The 20,246-nt window shown below is 44.0% G+C and overlaps 1 protein-coding gene across 2 annotated transcripts in view; it reads left to right on the forward strand.

The window, feature by feature from the left end:
- Nucleotides 1-20,246, forward strand: part of LOC142463472 (uncharacterized) — a 233,811-nt gene that overhangs the window by 165,514 nt on the left and 48,051 nt on the right. For both annotated transcript variants that reach the window (XM_075566294.1, XM_075566301.1), the window contains exon 13: nucleotides 16,807-16,870. In XM_075566294.1, the coding sequence (XP_075422409.1) occupies nucleotides 16,807-16,870 (64 nt within the window). The remainder of the gene's footprint in view (nucleotides 1-16,806; nucleotides 16,871-20,246) is intronic.

A 20,246-nucleotide genomic window follows, 5' to 3' on the forward strand; every position in this document is an offset into this window, starting at 1 on the left:
TGACCTAAGGTAACCCTCTGGGTGCTGTACTCCAGGGGTGTGTGGACCTATATTAACCTGCGTGGCTAAAGTGAGAGGTAAGTATCCTGACTAAGGTCGTGAAGGAGGTCAGTATCCCAATCGGGGAGACGCTGATACTAGGGGGCAGGCTGGTAACTTACAAATAAAACAGAGGGCTGGGTAATGGTAAAAGCTGAAGGATAGAACCTCACAGATGCTATGCTATGCTATGCTATGCTATGCAAGGCAGCTGTAGTGTTGCTGCAGGTAAGGTTCCTCAGTACTTATAATTCGGAGCACTATCCCTATAAACACCTTAAAGAGGCTAAGAGTGACCGTCGGGGCACTGTTGTCCTGTGTAAAACTGCACTCGCAGACTACCGCATCAACTCGCGGTCTCAGAGAATCATGCGGAGGCAGTACTGATCTGCGCGTGCACATGTATACTAGGAGCCGACGCGCGCGTTTCGCGAGGGGCTTTTTCAAGGCGAATAGTTAGTATCATAATAATACTAACTATTCGCCTTGAAAAAGCCCCTCGCGAAACGCGCGCGTCGGCTCCTAGTCTACCTGATTTCCAAACATGGCAAAAAGAAGCAGAAACAGTCTTTTCTAGCGAGTTTGAGGGAGAAAACACGACCGCACAACCAGATATCTTCAAATTCTTCACAGAATTAGATAACACCTATAGACAACGCATGAGGGCATGGTGGGAGATATTCGGCTTTGAAAATTACTTAGCAGCAGAATTGATCCCTAGAGGCCTACGTGCTAATGTTGCCCCAGCACACAATATAGTGGATGCTGACTTCATCAGATCTTGGGAGCTAATTTTGAAACAATGTTCAATAATGCTCATGAATCTACTTCTGGAATTCCATAAAGACAAACTAAAAAACATAGAAAGCGTACTTGAGCAGAAACTACTAGAGGTTGACTCTTGGAGACCTAATCCCAAATTCAGCGAACTGGAGGGTAAACTAGAGAAAAACCTAGACAAGTTCTCAAAAGAACTTAAGGAACGGAAATGGATCAAGTACGCAAGGGATAAGAAAGATTTCCAGGAAAATAAGATCTTCCGCTATAACTTGACCAAAAAAAAGCCCAAAACTAAAACACCTGAAGAAGCATCATCCACTGAGTGGGAAATATCTGATAGTGAGGAAGACAGATCAACCTCACTACTGACTGAGGGTATGACACACCAGCTTGCCTCTACATCTCACACCCTGCCCCCGCCCCAGGTTCCTTTTTTAGAGCAGCATCGTACGGCATCAGGCCAAAGACCAAAAGGAAAACAAGAAGAGGAAAAGGTCTGGGTGCTAAGGAGCCGAGCGACAGGGTCGCAACATCAGAAGAAAAGGGGGAAACCCTTGAGATATTAGACAGTGCCAAACTACAGATAGTGAATCTGTCGGACATGATTTTGAGTGAACACCATCTCAAGCTTCTTAGCAAAGGCCTGTCCTATTCACCTACAACAAGTATGGACCTATTTGAATGGGTCAAAGACACTAACCTTTTCGGCAGAAAATTAAAACTCCATAAATTCTTTAGTCTAAGAGAGATCAGAATAGCTAACTCAATGGATGTTGCACCCCTTGACACACAAGACATGGAGATACATGATAACTTAAGAGCACTTCTAGAGGAGAGTGAAAGACCTCCAGGTGAGGGCCCGTTCACTGACCTACGGCCTAGCTCAACGTTCATTCCCTTCAGTGACAATTTCTCAAATATTGATGTATTCGTGGATCTAGTCACCAAAGACTTAGAACATCTAAAACTGAGTAGACTTCCTAATAACCTGACAATCGAAGAAAGGAAAGCACTCAAGGAACTAGCCACGAATGACAATATAGTCATAAAACCATCTGACAAAGGGGGAAACCTGGTGATTCTCAATAAAAACAGCTACAAGAAGGAAAATTTGAGACTTTTATCAGACCCTCTCTGCTATGAGATACTTGGAAAGGAGACCCCACTATGAAATTTAACACTGAGCTGAATAACATTCTTCAAAAAGGCCTTGAAGACAAGGTCATTGACAAAAATGAACTAAGCTATATATGGGTCAAAACACCTAAAATAGCTACCTTCTATAGCTTGCCCAAACTACACAAAAACAAGATCCCTCCTCCTGGCAGACCGATTGTGTCGGGAATAGGGAACCTAACTGAACGGGCAAGCTCCTATGTAGATCGAGTGCTGAGGCCCTTCGTCATGGCCCTACCATCTTACTTGAGGGACACCAAGGATGTCCTGAAAAGGCTGGACGATGTCTGTATCAGCGAAGACACCATTATGGTCAGCCTCGACGTAGAGGGCCTGTATACTAGCATTGACCATGAGTATGGCCTCGAGGCGGTATCCCACTTCCTAAAGACAAGGGGTCGTTGGTATACCAAGCATAACTCATTCACCCTAGAACTGCTCAGATTTGTACTGACACGTAACTACTTCCTCTTCGACCGCAAAATATACCATCAACTGATGGGTACGGCAATGGGCACCAAATGTGCCCCCACTTATGCCAACCTCTACCTGGGATGGTGGGAATCCCAGGTAGTATTTACAGAAGATATGGAAGCATATACTGAGCATATCGACCTCTGGGTCCGCTACATCGACGATGTGTTTGTCCTGTGGCGAGGCCCAGAGGGAGTGCTAAAAGAGTTCATCAGTACGCTCAACACCAATGTGTTCAATCTCCATCTTACACTGGAATACAGTAAGGACACTATGTGTTTCCTGGACTTACAAATTTCAAGGGGCAACGAGGGTTCCCTCCATACTACCATATACCGCAAAGCAACAGCCACAAACAACCTTTTAGAAGCCAGCAGCCACCATCCAAACGCTCAGGTTAATGGCATACCGACAGGCCAGTTCCTTCGACTCAAAAGGAACTGTAGCACTGATCAGGAGTATGAAAAACAGTCAAAAACAATGACACAACGCTTTGTGGAGAGAGGGTATAGCCGGAAGAGTATAAAGAAGGCCTATAAGAGAGCTAAATATACCTCATGCCAGTCCCTTATCATGGACAAACCACCTAGCGTACCAGACAAAGTGATTAGCTTTGTAGGCACATTTAACCGCGAATGGCCTCAGGCAAGAGCTATTCTGGAGAGACATTGGCACATCCTAAGAGCAGACGACCTCCTTAAAGGTGTCACCAAAGACCGCCCATCCATGACCAGTAGACGAGCCAAGAATCTGCGAGACCTGTTGGTCCATAGCCACTTTGAGGAGGAGAAACCAAGAACATGGCTACCACCAAAACCCAATGGATCATATACTTGCCAGCGATGCAAGGCATGCCAGTACATGAACACCACAAAACAGTTTGGAAACTGGAATGACACCAAGACGTATCCCATACGCAGCTTCATCAACTGCCTTAGCACAGGTGTCATATACCAAGGCAAATGTGTCTGTGGCAAAGTCTATGTGGGGAAAACAAGCAGATGTCTTAAACAGAGGGTGCTTGAACACATAGGAACTGTGAGGAATAAGACGGACAAACCCCTGTCAAGACATGTTAATCAATGTCATGGCGGGGACCTCAAGGCCGTCACCTTCTGTGGGATTGACCATCCAACTAGAGGATTGCGGAAAGGAGATTGGGACAAAGTTCTCCTCCAAATAGAAGCCAAATGGATTTACACACTTGGGACACTGGCACCCAGAGGCCTGAATGAGGGGTTTCTGTACACCCCATTCCTATAGGCAGTGTATACCCACTCATCCTGATACCACTTGGGATCATGTCTGCACATACTCACCGTCCACTTTACACCGCTTCGTGACCTCATAACCACTTGCACATATATATACACTGAACAGCATTGCCATGTCTGTAAAAACAGGTAGTTCCCCAATCCTGTACACAGACCACCACCACCCAGGAGTGGTGACATTATCCCCTAACAGGGCCTCTCTGGACCCTGACATTATAATGTATACATTTACATGATCATATTAGATATCACCTTTACTACCCCTGTAGCAGATTCGGAGTGTATCATTGCTTCACTCTGCAAGTCTCTGACAACTAGGCAATAACAACACACAATTTGAGTCAGATTTTTAATGATTCAGTGTGCTGGATATGCAGTCATAAACATTGGCATACTCACTGTGCTTCATCACAGGACCAAGCATATCATGGCACACCAGGGGTTAACTCATGACGTCATCACTGGGGGCCCTATATATACCTGCCTACCTGCAGGGTATCCTTAATGATATATAAAATAACTGATAGTACACCGCTCACCAGATAGCAGATAATGTAACCGGTGCAAAGGGATGGTACTAACATAGCAAGTAAACAGGAAGACAAGAGGTTAATCTTCCACAGATCCCAGGTTTCTGCACACAGGCTAATAGAATATATAGCAGGCATAAAGTGCTTGTGTTACTACAGGGAGTGGACTGAGGGGAGGATCCTGGTAATTGCACCCAGAATTGGGATAGAGCAATTACCTAAAATGCCCTATGGGCAAAACAATAAACTTTTATTCAACATATATGTAGACGCACATTGTCACGACGCAATAAATCAGTGGATAATAAAAACAACTAAAACACAGGCACGGGTATATAAGGAGGTGGTGGTAGGATAAATATCAGATATACCACTGCTTAGATAGATACCTCAATTAATAGCTCCGATAGGGGTGGTAAGCAGTGAAGGTAAATATACCTAATGAAAATAGCAATAAATGCTGGTGAATCACCTGAAGCCTGGGAGGGTGTAATGGGTGTCTGTTATGCAGCTAGTATGGTAGTACCGGAGGAATGAGCCTCAGTCAATGTGGGTCATGAGAGCTGCAGATCAATGCGGCTGCGTTACACACTGCTCTATCGATTGCAATGTCACCCCGTGCAGCCTATGCAGTCCCTACTCTCCTGTCTCACAGGCAGCGGCAAAGGCCGGTATAATGCTCAGAATCTGGCAAAGTAGCTGCGGCTAAGAGTACCCGGTACAGCAACTGACACCCTCCCTTCCCTGTAAAGGAGCGATCTCACCCGTGACCTCCGACGTCAACGCGATGACGTCATCCCGACGTACGTTTCGCGCTCGGGGGCTGGCGCTTTCTCAAGGGAGGAGGTCTCTACTGAGTCATGGTAGATCTTATTTGTATACATATGAAGGGGCGTGACTGGAGAACTCCCCAATCACACTCCACTGTTGTGATGGACAGTCTAAAGAGCGTATCGTAGCGCTCGAGGGGTATTGGAGGACTATTGATGCTTAAACCCTTGATATGCTGTAAGTCATATTGCGGTTGGGCAAAGGAAACGGATTAAATAAAATAAAATATAACATGTGCCTTGGTATGGCTGTCTCTGTCTTTCTTCTTGTATAACCCTTAGATGCTACAGACTTGCCAGGTAGGTGAGTTGTCAGATAATAAGGCATCGAATCCGTAGCCACGTTACTCACCAGGCGTATGATTAACTCAGTGTGCACTAGGTATAACGCTCAGTGGATGGTAAGTATGGCACAAAAAGCCTGAGTGTTGATATATAGGGTGGTTATATGAGACAGTGTACTGAACATCTAGAGCTATAGTATATGTAGATGGAGGAATAAATAACCAGATGGATATAGGTAAAGTCCCTCCGTGTATACTGACTAGGGGCCAACTAATAATTATAGATATTGTTATAAATGTAAATGGGCTGTGGAACTTGGCATGGTAGTACGTTGGTAGAGGGTGTAGGACTGTTCTAACCTATGGCATCCGCCCCGTAGGTCAAAACGGACTCTATATTTAAACTGTATACCTGGATCCCAATCCGGTGTAATGTGCTGCAGAGGTTACAGGTATGACTTGTAAATAAACCCCTCATTGAGGCCGATGGGACTGAGTGTATTAAGCATGTATATTCATTTACACTCAGTCTGTAGTAGTGCCTTGTCCCAATTACCCTTACGTTGGCCCCATGGGATGTGTTGTATGCCAATAAAGATTAGTTGGTCACTGTTCCCGTTGTGTTCACTTATTACGTGACGTGCCACAGGAGTGTCTGCGGCGTTCCGAATGGAACCCAGATGTTCGAGGATTCTCTTTTTGAACTGCCTGAACGTTTTGCCTACATACAGCTTGCCACAGCCGCAGACTACCATACTAGCTGCATAACAGACACCCATTACACCCTCCCAGGCTTCAGGTGATTCACCAGCATTTATTGCTATTTTCATTAGGTATATTTACCTTCACCGCTTACCACCCCTATCGGAGCTATTAATGGAGGTATCTATCTAAGCAGTGGTATATCTGATATTTATCCTACCACCACCTCCTTATATACCCGTGCCTGTGTTTTAGTTGTTTTTATTATCCACTGATTTATTGCGTCGTGACAATGTGCGTCTACATATATGTTGAATAAAAGTTTATTGTTTTGCCCATAGGGCATTTTAGGTAATTGGTCTATCTCAATTCTGGGTGCAATTACCAGGATCCTCCCCTCAGTCCACTCCCTGTAGTAACACAAGCACTTTATTCCTGCTATATATTCTATTAGCCTGTGTGCAGAAACCTGGGATCTGTGGAAGATTAACCTCTTGTCTTCCTGTTTACTTGCTATCCTTAATGATACTAACTATTCGCCTTGAAAAAGCCCCTCGCGAAACGCGCGCGTCGGCTCCTAGTACACACGTGCACGCGCAGATCAGTACTGCCTCCGCATGATTCTCTGAGACCGCGAGTTGATGCGGTAGTCTGCGAGTGCAGTTTTACATAGGACAACAGTGCCCCGACGGTCACTCTTAGCCTCTTTAAGGTGTTTATAGGGATAGTGCTCCGAATTATAAGTACTGAGGAACCTTACCTGCAGCAATACTACAGCTGCCTTGCCATGTTTGGTGTGCTGCTTAGCATTTGTGAGGTTCTATCCTTCAGCTTTTACCATTACTCAGCCCTCTGTTTTATTTGTAAGTTACCAGCCTGCCCCCTACTATCAGCGTCTCCCCGATTGGGATACTGACCTCCCTCACGACCTTAGTCAGGATACTTACCTCTGACTTTAGCCACGCAGGTTAATATAGGTCCACACACCCCTGGAGTACAGCACCCAGAGGGTTACCTTAGGTCATTCTGACACTGATAGGGGCATACAAATCTCTATAGAGGAGCATAGCTGATTGAATATTACCACTACTGATATACATAGTGTATTTGTTTATATGTCTATCAGTTGGGTCACACCTACCACTAAGTACTAGAATATATTATATCTTTGTGACCTGCAATCTCGGTACTTACCCGGACACACCTGGAATAATCACCCACCACACAGGTCCGCATCAGGAATACTGTGTTGATTCAGTACCAGTGGTTTATTAAAATCATCTGGCACACACTATCAATTTTGATCCAGAGCCAATATGGCTATCTTTATTTAGGATCCACTCACCTTCAGCACGTCGTTCGACCAATATTTTATACATGTTGTTATAATAAAGATTATGTTTTTAATTCATTCCCTTATCCCCAGAGTGTGAACCTGAGTGCTACACTGGGTTCCTTCTCTCCCATATCTACTACAGTTTACACCCAAAGCACCGTTCATATCATCATCTCACTGAGGCCGCAGCAGGGGTTCCCCTACTATCTCCTGCAAAGTGTAATGCAACATTACTAATGAGATGTCTGCGTATCGCAAGTGTAACCCCAATGGATTTCATTAACTATATTAACACTTCACTAGTGGTCTAAGGGGGTCATGCAGTAAGCGGCGGAAAGGCACTTCTCGCCCGTTTCCCGCCAAAAATGCCTACCCCTATTCAGTAAGGGGCGAAAACGAGGCGAGAATAAAAAAAAACGCCAATTTTTTGGGCGGGTTTTTTTTCCCGCCATTAGCGAGGCGAGAAGGCACTTTTCGCCTAAAATAGACATGTTTTCCTCCACGCTGTATTCTAGTAGTGGCTAGTAGCTTTGCGCCGCTATTCGCCACTCAAGAATGGCGTTTTTAAGCCGAATCAGCCACGCCAAAAAAAGTTGGCAAGTTGATGGTGAGAGGCTGCTGATGAGCGGCGGATCGGCACTTAGAAAAAATTCTGGCCCTTTTCCTGGCTGGGATTGATGCCGGGGGTCTCCTGAGCTGATACCATTAATACCAGCACCGGAGCCCCCCGGCATGCATCCGAGGCAGGAAAAATGCATTTAAAGGCCACTTCATTACCTTAGCGGCTAACCGCTAAGGCAATGAAGGGGTTAAGCTGCGGTGCCAGGTTTTTTGTGGCTAGCGGGGGTGGGTGAAGGGGGTATTTGGCCCTTGTTGCTTGTTTAGGGCTTGCGGGGGGGTTGCGGGTGCACTTACCGCTACGGTCATGAAGGGGTTAAGCCCTCCCGCTACTCACCCGCAAGCCCTAAACAACCACCATTGGGGCTAATACCCCCTTCACCCACCCCCGCTACCCACAATAAAAAAAACCACACACAACAGCCCCACACGAAATAAATAAATATATCTAAATAAATAAATAAATATATCTAAATAATATATATATATATATATATATATATATATATATATTACCCTAACAAACCCTATACCCCCCTAACAGCATCAATGATACTATAGGCCGGCGGGGGCCCTCGGGTGCTACCCGCAGGCCTGCAGTACCAATTACGTGCCCCCTCCCCCAATTAATGTCAAAACACATACATAATTTTAAATAAATAACCCCTTCCCCCCCCCTAACACATACAGTATAGTAATGGGCACAATTACTATTATCCACAAATGGATAATAGTGAATGTGCCCATTTTAAATACATATAGCACTCACCCATGTCTGGCTGCCACGATGAAGGCCACCCTCATCTTCATCCTGTTCATGCCCCCTCCGATGCTGCAAAACAGACACAAGAATAAAAATATCCAATGTAATGTCCCCTAACCCCTTAATCACCACAGCGGTTATTAACCGCTACAGTCATTAAGGGGTTAACCCACCCTCACCCACCACTCGGGAGGCCTACATACCCTCCCACACTAACCCCCCACACCGTGAGGCCTAACCACCCTCACCCACAAGAGAGGCCTACCCACATACCCTTGGTGCCAATACCCCCTCCCCCCACCCCCAGTACCCACAATAAAAACAATACACAGCCCCACATTAAACATCATTCTATTTATCAAATACATTACCCACCCCCTGTGCCCCCCCATAAATACATGATTTATCCTTTTACATACAGGGTTCATACCCCAGCCCCACGCGAGTCCCCGGCGGGCTGGTGGGTCACCTGACAGACCTACAGGGTACCAGCAACATGTTTCACACAGGTTCTGGAGGCCTGTTGGTGGGTCCCGCAAAGCACCATGGCCCCCAGGTGGTCTCCTTGGGTCACCGTGGGCCACAATTGGGTCCCCACGGTAGGCCCGCGGATGTCTGGGAGCCCCGGGTCAGACCCACAGGTGTCTGCGGGGCCTCGGGTGGTTCTCACGGGGGTCTGGGGAACTCACGAGTGCTCACTACGGGTCTGCGGTGCCCCCACGGATGTGGGACCACCGGTTCTTCCCCGCACTCTACGGGTCCGCGGTGCCCCCACGGATGTGGCACCACTGGTTCTTCCCCGCAGACTACGGGTCCGCGGTGCCCCCACAGATGTGGGACCACCGGTTCATCCCCGCAGGTGTCACCCGTGGAACCACCAGCCTGATACCCGTGAGTTACCCGAGGATACCGCAGGTGGTCTCCAGAGGTCTCACGCAGAACCAAGGAACCAACCCTGAATGTAAAAAAAATAAACCTGGCCTATACATTCAATACATACATCCCCCCCCCCTCAACCCCCCCAACACCTACAGTACAATAATGTGCAAAATAACTATAATCCAGATAGGGATAATAGATTATTTGCCCATTATTAAACACATTAACTAGCATATTAAAATAAATAAAGTACTACTGACCTCATCAATAAGAAGCCCCCGTCGCCAGCAACATCCTTGTCTTTTGTTGCCCACAAAATACATAGCCAATACATTGCAATTACATTCAGATATCAATTAACCCCTTCAACACCTTATCGGATAATAACCGCAAAGGTAATTAAGGGGTTAAGCCACACTGGCCCGATACCCACCTTTCACCCATTCATTTGTACAGTGGCTTCATCATGCAACTATATATATATATATATTTATATATATTTATAGAGAGAGAGAGAGAGAGAGAGAGAGAGAGAGAGAGAGAGAGAGATACATACACACACATGATGAACCAATATACAAATAAATGTCCCGTGTGGAGGACCGAAACGTTGGTTACTATGTCTCACTAAATACAAAACTTTTTTGACAACTTTGTGGAGTGCTGCCTCTGATATTCGCTCATACGGTATCGTATCACTTATTTGATTTATATAGGATTTGCACCCACCTTTATCTACCTGACGGAGTGCCTTGTTCTCATCCATTCACTATATATATATATATATATATATATATATATATTTATATATATATATATATATATATATATATGTATTGTATTTTGTTTTTAAAAAATGTTTGCATGCTGAAGCCACTGTACAAAGGAATGTGTGAAGGGTGGGTATCGGGCCAGGGTGGCTTAACCCCTTAATTACCTTTGCGGTTAGTATCCGATAAGGTGATTAAGGGGTTCATTGATATGTGAATGTAATTGCAATGTATTGGCAATGTATTATTTTGGCAACGGACTACAAGGATTATGCTGGCGACGGGGCCTTCTTATTGATGAGGTCAGTAGAAGTTTCTTTATTTTACTATGCTAGTTAATGTGTTTAATAATGGCCAAATAATCTATTATCATTTCTGGATTATAGTTATTTGGCACATTATTGTACTGTATGTGTTGGGGTGGGGGGAGGGTGTATTGGCCCCAAGGGTATGTGGGTAGGCCTCCCTTGAGGGTAGTGGGTGAGGGTGGTTAGGCCTCATGGGGTGGGGGGTTATTGGTGGAGGGTATGTAGGCCTCCCGAGTGGTGGGTGAGGGTGGGTTAACCCCGTAATGACTGTAGCGGTTAATAACCGCTATGGTGATTAAGGGGTTAGGGGACATTACATTGGATGTTTTTATTCTTGTTTCTGTTTTGCAGAAGCGGATGGGGCATTAGCAAGATGAAAATGAGGATGGCCTTCATCGTGGCAGCCGGACATGGGTGAGTGCTATATGTATTTAATGTATTTATTGTTCTTTATGTATTTTAAATGGACAACTGCACTATTATCCATTTGTGGATAATAGTTATTTTGCCCATTACTGTATTGTATGGTGTGTATTGCAATGTTTATTGGGGGCAATTGTCCCCAATAAACATGCTATTATGCGTTAACCCCTTCATTGCCTTAGCGGCTATCCGCTATGATAATGAAGCAGCATTAATATATATTAATAATATTGTGCGGGAGCAGGGGGTTCCCTGAGCTGAACCGCATTGATTTATGGCTCAGAGACCCCCTGCTTCCCGAGTTACAGGCCCCGGTTTGGGGCATCGGTTACAGTGTCGACACCATCTTTATTGCGGGCACGTAGCGTATGGGACGCTATAAACATGGTGGCGACACTGCCCACCCGATCACAGATACCGGGGCCTGTAACTCGGGAAGCAGGGCGTCCCTGGTCCACAAAGCAATGCGGTCCAGCTCAGAGGACCCCCTGCTCACTGTACAGTATTATTAAAAATATATTCATGCTGCTTCGTTACCATAGCAGATAGCCGCAAAGGTAAGGAATGATTGTGTATTGATATTTGTGTTTTATTCATACTGTAGATGTGCAGAGGGTCTCCTTTAGGGGGTGCCGGTATCCCTCTGCTTTGTTTACATTCCGCGGTCACGTGATCGGGACCTTTAAATGCAGAGGGATACCGGCACCTCATAAAGGGGTCTGTATCTCGGGAAGCAGGGGGTCCCCGGACCTGAAACCAATGCGGTTCAGCTCCGGAGACCCCCTGCACATATACACTATGAATAAAAATGGTTTATAAAATAATTTTGAATATTGTATTGTATTGTATGTCTTTATTTATATATTTATATAGCGCCATTAATGTACATAGCGTTCACAGTAGTAATACATGTGGTAACCAAATAAATAACAGATAATATAAATAACAGATCATGGGAATAAGTACTTTAGACAAACATAACATTAAGGAAGAGGAGTCCCTGCCCCGAGGAGCTTACAATCTAATTGGTAGGTAGGGAGAACGTACAGAGACAGTAGGAGGGAGTTCTGGTAAGTACGTCTGCAGGGGGCCAAGCTTTATGTATCATGTGTTCAGAATGTTCACAGTGCTATTCGTATGCTTCTTTAAGCAAGTGTGTCTTAAGGTGGGTCTTAAAGGTGGATAGAGAGGGTGCTAGTCGGGTACTGAGGGGAAGGGCATTCCAGAGGTGTGGGGCAGTCAGTGAAAAAGGTTTAAGGCGGGAGAGGGCTTTAGATAAAAAGGGGGTAGAAAGAAGACATCCTTGAGCAGAACGCAAGAGTCGGGGTGGTGCATAGCGAGAAATTAGGGCTGAGATGTAAGGAGGGGCAGAAGAGTGTAAAGCTTTAAAAGTGAGGAGAAGAATGGAGTGTGAGATGCGGGATTTGATTGGAAGCCAGGAGAGGGATTTCAGGAGGGGAGATGCTGAGACAGATTTAGGAAAGAGTAGAGTGATTCTGGCAGCAGCATTTAGGATAGATTGTAGGGGAGACAGGTGAGAGGCAGGAAGGCCGGACAGCAGGAGGTTACAGTAATCAAGACGGGAATATGTCGAACTTTGCGCAGAGAGAGCGGCGGATCTCTCTCTGCTGCAGACATATCTCGGCAGGGGACGGCTTCTCGGCAGCTTCTCGCCAGGCAGCCGTCTTGCCACCGGTTACTCGCCATTTTATCAAATGGTGGTGGCGCATTCATTCGCCAGGGATTCGGCCCTTACAGCATACAGCGAGTTTAACACGCCAAAAACATGGCTAGTTCCAAAACTGGCTAATGCTTTTTTTCGCTGCTAAGTGCATAGACCCCAAAGTTTGTAAAGTAAGAGGGTGATTTCTTACTGCATTTAACATGGTGATTCCCACACGCTACAATTGTACAGCGAAATAAGAAATAACAGGAGAATGTCTTTCTTTTTATTGCATACAAGCATTTTTTTGCCTTATGGCTTAAACCCAATATGTGTACAAATGAGTATAGTTAATATGAATTTCACTGGCTGTCATGGACAATAATTTACATTAAACACAATACAGTACATGCCATGTTATTTTTACTCAAATAATGCTCATCATGCATCACAGAGAGAATTATACATTTGAAACACTTGTTATGGGGTGCTGGTACTATCAAAGGAAATAAGGGCCTGTAATGAAGTCCGTCTACTGATTTCATCCTTGTTTGGACTGTTCAGTGACAATTTAGCCTGTATAAGTTGCGCAGGGGAGTAGCAATTCCAGACCAGGCTTTCAGTCTGCACTGCTGCAGCAGGCTGATTTGATATTTAAAGGCAGAGATCAGCTGTGAATAATTAAACATCCCCAGCGTCCTTTGCTTGCTAAAGAATCTTACACCTTTTTAGTGTAGCCCTGTTTCCTCCTAAACAGGAAGGCTACCGGTGCTGCCACTACCTGTTGGCCACAGAGGGCCTAAGCCTCCACCACTCGGAGCCTGGGGTGATATACTTAACGCCTCGGTGCAGCGCCTCCACCTGCGAGGGATCCCAACGTAGTGGGAGGAGCCCCTCACAGAAACCAATAATAATAACACACAGATTATAATAATAACCTTTACTGCAACACATGTATATCTTAACGGTTTCTACTAAATGCTAATAAGATACAGCTACCCTCCAAGCCACGCACAGCTGTACCCACCACCGTGTTCCCAACACCATGTCCTTAGAGTCCCGCACCCAAACCCATGTGTGAGACAGCGCTGCCCCTAAATGTACGGTTGGTGCACTTGGTGTATTTAGGTACCTGCTGGCTGCTCCAGCACCCGGGCATGCCGACAACAGGGTAGATTGGATTCGCTGATCCAGCGATGAAGTCGTCCGTGATGAGTCCACCTCCTCGTGGGGTGGTATCCGGTTGGAGTGTCCCACCGTGAAGATAGTCTCTGTGCAGCAGGTGTCTGGTCCCAGACCACCTGTAATACGGATGCAGCCGCGTCCTGACTGTGTCCCTTACTTTCTAAGGCCGCGCCTATAGTGCTGTCGATGGCGACGACGGGTGATGTCACCCGTCGCCGTTGCCACCGGCGAAAGTTATATTTCGCTGGGCGGCGGCGTCACGGGTTTCCGGCCATTTGATTGGTTCAAGGGCCGTCACATGAGGCAACAGCCCTTGAAAAATCAAATTTTGCCGGCTACCAGTTTTTGCTCCGTCGCGCTTACTATAAGCGCATGCGGCGGCTGTGCGTTTGTTTTCGGGCTACGTCATCGGCACTGTAAGCACGGCCTAATGCTATAGAGGCAGTGTACCTATCTTATGGGCCTGTCCCTGTAGTAACCACAAGATGAGGTCAGTCGGGGACTAGCTGGGGCCTACTGGGGTAATCTGGCCTACTACAGGGGCCACAGACCCCTGCACACATACACCCTACCCATATGGTGTCCAAGCTCCAACTGCCTTGGTCCCCAGAACGTGATATGTAACAACTCTAGCCACAGGGGATTGCGGCAGCCCCATTGGCTGTGTCCGATCATGTGTGCTTGCAGCCCCAGTGGCTGCTGGGAGTTGTAGTCCCCGCGGAGCATTTTCCTATGGCCACCGTGTGCGCCTAGCGTAATGCGCATGCGCTAACTGCAATGGCTGCCGCGACTTCCTCTACGCATGCACCCGCACGGCAACCATGGCGGCGCCCTGCAGAGAGAGAGCCGCCGGAACCTCCGGCGATCCCGTCGCCCGCAGCATCCACCTGCAGCCCCCCCCTTCACACCACCAGCGCCTGCCGAGCACTCGCGCCTTCCCGCACGCAGCAGAGGTGAGGGGAACAAGGGGAAATCCCAGAGGGGGAACCTAGCTACATCAGTATGGGCTATAATATTCTAAGCCCTACACATTGTACGATATGTAGGAAAAGCCAACGTGTCTAATTAAATAAACTGCTACAAAAACGTCATTTTCTCGCCCCCATGCTTGGACGACAAGTATTTTACAGTATCACGATACATCTCTCTGGTAGGCTGCGGATATTTTACATTCTGTAAACTAAGACAGTAAGCTTTAGTTGATCACAGTTCGAGAAGCAGTTTTGGGAGGTCCATGTATGCAGAAAGCAAATCAGAAAATAACATGTGAGCACCTTCCAATATTTACTTTGTACATCTAAAACATAGCACTATCAAATGATATAATGAAGATGTATATTATATTACCATGACACAAACCTGCATTAATCACGCAGTCCATGTTACCATTGCCATTCTCCATGAAGACTATTAGGAATATGGAAAGAAAAAAGGAAACAAAAAATGAATCACTATATAAATATCTAAATCTGTTTTTTTTAACTAATTAGAGATGACATTAAAGTTAATCAAAGGAATAAATGTATTACAGCTGGACAGGAAATTTCTAACATGAAAATGACTATTGCAGAAAAATGTAAAAAAAAAGAGAAGATCAAAACTATAAATAACAACCAAAGGACAGTTCAGCAGAGGAAGTAATTAGTGACAGGAAGGACAGCAGAATGTGAACCTACTTTGACCACTGTCACCCCAGCCAGGCTTTCTGATACTCTAGGTTAGGATTTTTTTAAAACTCAAGAAAAGATACAATATGTGTAAAAAAAAAACCTGAATTTTTTTAAAAAAAATTGTCAATCATAATAACATAATAGTAAGTAATTACTAAACTAATTTACAAACTTGGCATATATTTTTTTTCTGTGCTAATTAAATTGCAGTGCTTCCAGTTCCAGGAGAGACTGAGCCTTTAATTAAAGCAAGCTGGTACAAAAATAAAAATAATCAGTCCTTTCTATGAGCCTGCAATGCATTGCAGGTAGATGACAAATACGTTTATGTATGTAAGGTAAGGTAAATGTATATGTAAGGTCAATTATTGTATATCTTATGAGATTTAGTGTATACTACCTATGCATAAATCCCACCTCCATTCCCATCTCAAAAAGTTAAAAAAAAATGTATTAATTGAATTTATTTTAATGATCATTCTCCCCCCAAAAATCATCTTTTGCCCAAATTATTCTTGTGTGCGCATTAATAAAGGGGTCGGATACAATTGATTTTTCATCACATGCTACTCAAGTTCTGCACAGTACAGGCATACCCCGCTTTAAGTACACTCACTTTAAGTACACTCGCGAGTAAGTACATATGACCCAATAGGCAAACGGCAGCTCATGCATGTGCCTGTCATCACGTCCTGAACAGCAATACCGGCTCCCTACCTGTACCGAAGCTGTGCGCAAGCAGGGAGACTATAGAGCCTGTTACAAATGCGTTATTTACATCAGTTATGCACGTATATAACGATTGCAGTACAGTACATGCATCGATAAGTGGGAAAAGGTAGTGCTTCACTTTAAGTACATTTTCGCTTTACATACATGCTCCGGTCCCATTGCGTACGTTAATGCGGGGTATGCCTGTAATTGCAATGAGACAGCTTGTGACATAGCTACTGTAGCCACTGCAGCCACTGCATAGCTACTGCAGATAAACAAGATTATGCAATGAGGTTTGTCTGATATGACGCTTAATAAAACAGCCCCAAGAGGTCCACTTTTCTGGTGACAAATATTCTTAATTTTGCTCTTGCTTAATGTTTTGCAGACCGCAGGACCATCGGCCTACTCCATGAAAGACAGAAAAGATGACTACCATTTGGACTATAAAGGTGATGATGCAGTGATTAAATATACAGGGAAAACATAATTATGTTGGGAAGTAACGGATGGTTACGGTTTGAAGGGTAATGTTACACTCCCCAAGGGAAAAAAAATGATATAAATACCGGTGCTCCTGGTACCTCTGCTAGGTACTCCCAATATCATGTATGAAAGGAAAAAACCTGGGCATTGCATATTTCTGCATAGAAAATTTATTAGCCAATAGTTAACGTTTCGGCCTTAAGGGCCTTTCTCAAACGCAAATGGCATACTGTAAGTAACGGATACCAGGGGGCTACATTTCTGGATGTCCATTATGTACATGTATTATGTTGATGGAAGAAACAGTTTCTTTGAAGCAGTGATTCCCCTCCCACCCAGAAGTCAATATGAGTTGACTTCATATAATGTTAGTGTCTTGCATACTGGGCAAGTGTTTTTCTTTAACTCTAGCATCTGCGATTACAGAGGGAACCATTACCCTGCACTGGGCTAAAGGGACAGCTTGACACTTAATATTTTGAATGCTTGCATCTCCTGGTGACCTTTATAAGTGGGGTATTAACAAGAATGTTAAAACATGGTGATTTTTTACATTTATTTTTGACTTGGTGTTTATTGAAAGTTTTACACAACAATGGGGAAGGGGAAAGGGGTAGAAACCCTCGCATCAGCCTCTAATCAAAAAGAATCGACAACGGTGCAATAAGGGGAAGGAGCAGAATTGTAACAAATAAACAAAAGACACCCTGTGGGCAGCACTCGTTGTATGCAAATATGAATTGGTGATAGATTTAAAATTAAAATGCTTTAATAGTATAATTTAAAATAAATGTCAAAATTGTTGAAAGAATGGACAACTGACTGTGGTGACAAAATACAAAAAACAGACAAAAATATATACAATACTATAACTGAGATCTAGGGGTAGAGGTGGAGTACCTACCTAACTGCTGATTAGCAGAGATGAACAATCAAGGACTGAATAGTCAACCCCTTAGTTCAGCAATGACAAGGTTAAAAAGCCTGTAAAGTAAATACAGGTGACGGAGAACTACCCATGCAAAGGTATATACCAATGTGCTATGCACAATGGGTGACAATAAAGTGAAAACTCACTGATGGTAGTTTGATAGTCCACAATGTAATAAAGACTCTGATAGTGGGGAGTACCCTCAGTGAAGGGTTAAAGCAAGCCTATCTATAGAAAAATAGATTTGATAGGCAATGTGTTATTTAATAGTGTGCACAAGAGCTCACAAAGTGTGGTGCTTGGCTCTGGGGCACGGATCTAGTCCGTATCCAGTTATAGCCCCCTAGTATAAATGTGCCACTTATAAATGCTTAATGATACCTCACAAAATACATTGGTCAGTCAGTGACTATCAATAGCTACAGTAGGTGCACAAGAGCTTACAAAATGTATTTTACAGCTCTGGGGCACGGATCTAGTCCGTATCCAGTTATGGCCCCCTAATTCAAATGTGCCACTATAGCAGATAAGTAAACAGACTGTGAAAACATAGTGAGCAAACACAGTCTGTTTACTTATCTGCTATAGTGGCACATTTGAATTAGGGGGCCATAACTGGATACGGACTAGATCCGTGCCCCAGAGCTGTAAAATACATTTTGGAAGCTCTTGTGCACCTAGCTATTGATAGTCACTGACTGACCAATGTATTTTGTGAGGTATCATTAAGCATTTATAAGTGGCACATTTATACTAGGGGGCTATAACTGGATACGGACTAGATCCGTGCCCCAGAGCCAAGCACCACACTTTGTGAGCTCTTGTGCACACTATTAAATAACACATTGCCTATCAAATCTATTTTTCTATAGCTAGGCTTGCTTTAACCCTTCACTGAGGGTACTCCCCACTATCAGAGTCTTTATTACATTGTGGACTATCAAACTACCATCAGTGAGTTTTCACTTTATTGTCACCCATTGTGCATAGCACATTGGTATATACCTTTGCATGGGTAGTTCTCCGTCACCTGTATTTACTTTACAGGCTTTTTAACCTTGTCATTGCTGAACTAGGGGGTTGACTATTCAGTCCTTGATTGTTCATCTCTGCTAATCAGCAGTTAGGTGGGTACTCCACCTCTACCCCATGATCTCAGTTATAGTGTTGTATATATTTTTGTCTGTTTTTTGTATTTTGTCACCACAGTCAGTTGTCCATTCTTTCAACAATTTTGACATTTATTTTAAATTATACTATTAAAGCATTTTAATTTTAAATCTATCACCAATTCATATTTGCATACAACGAGTGCTGCCCACAGGGTGTCTTTTGTTTATTTGTTACAATGAAAGTTTTACAGCTGTAACATAATTAAGTAAAACATACAGATTGGGAGGTGGGCATATAAATAATAATGTGGACAAATTAGGCAGGAGGGGGTAGGGAGGGGCAGGAGGGGGTAGGGAGGGGCAGGAGGGTACATTTATAGCATTGTCATACATTTGTGGTTCTCAGTAAGATAGTATACAGTCACTTTTAAGTTAATCTTTGTTATGCAATTGTTTTATACATCAGGATAGTATAAGTACAAGTACAATGCTTGTATATTGATTTATCTAAGAGTTAACGGGAAAGGGAAATTGGATTATCGCTTTACTTAGAGGATCAATTAATGTTCAAAAGAAAAATCAAGGCGCTAAAATGTGAATTTGAATAATATATAATATTTAAAGTGATATATTTTGCTGCCCAAATGAAGTGGAGGATCCCACACCTCCACAAAATGTGCTAGAAAAAGAAAAACACTCTAGCGCATAAATGTTACTGATGAGATCTAGAAGTGCTATGGTGTGCCAAGTTTTTTCAGAATAAGCAGTATACTGATTTAAAACAAATATTATTTATTAAAATATGCTAAAATAAGCACAAAAAAGAAGAACCTTCCATGTGTGGAAGTGTATTACATACAGAACCTTATAACTTGATTAAGCTTAATCAACCCGCATAATATCATATACTTTTAAAATAATACAAGACAAATGTGCCCACAAACTGGACCAGGTCTGGAAAAAAAGTAACCCCTCTGTATAACAAAAATGGCTAACTCCAGCAGTATTTCCAGGATTGGATTGCAATTTGTGTTGATGTTGAACACAGTAAACACCTCGCTGTGTTATTGGTTTCTTTTGTCCAGGGAGATGTGAGTTGTAGTCTGTGTGAATTTTTACACCAGATACAGTTATACCTGGTGACCTAGGGTTTTGAGTGTGGTGTCTTCTTGAAAATATTCGTATATTCAATAAGAAATGTTGGAGTGCTGTCACCAAAGAGATATAGATATGCTGTGTAGAGTAATTCTCTGCTGATAGCTATGTTGAATTGTTGGTGGTGATAGTGCTGCATTTAAG

Source organism: Ascaphus truei, chromosome 1 (assembly GCF_040206685.1).
Source record: "Ascaphus truei isolate aAscTru1 chromosome 1, aAscTru1.hap1, whole genome shotgun sequence".
Taxonomy (NCBI): domain Eukaryota; kingdom Metazoa; phylum Chordata; class Amphibia; order Anura; family Ascaphidae; genus Ascaphus; species Ascaphus truei.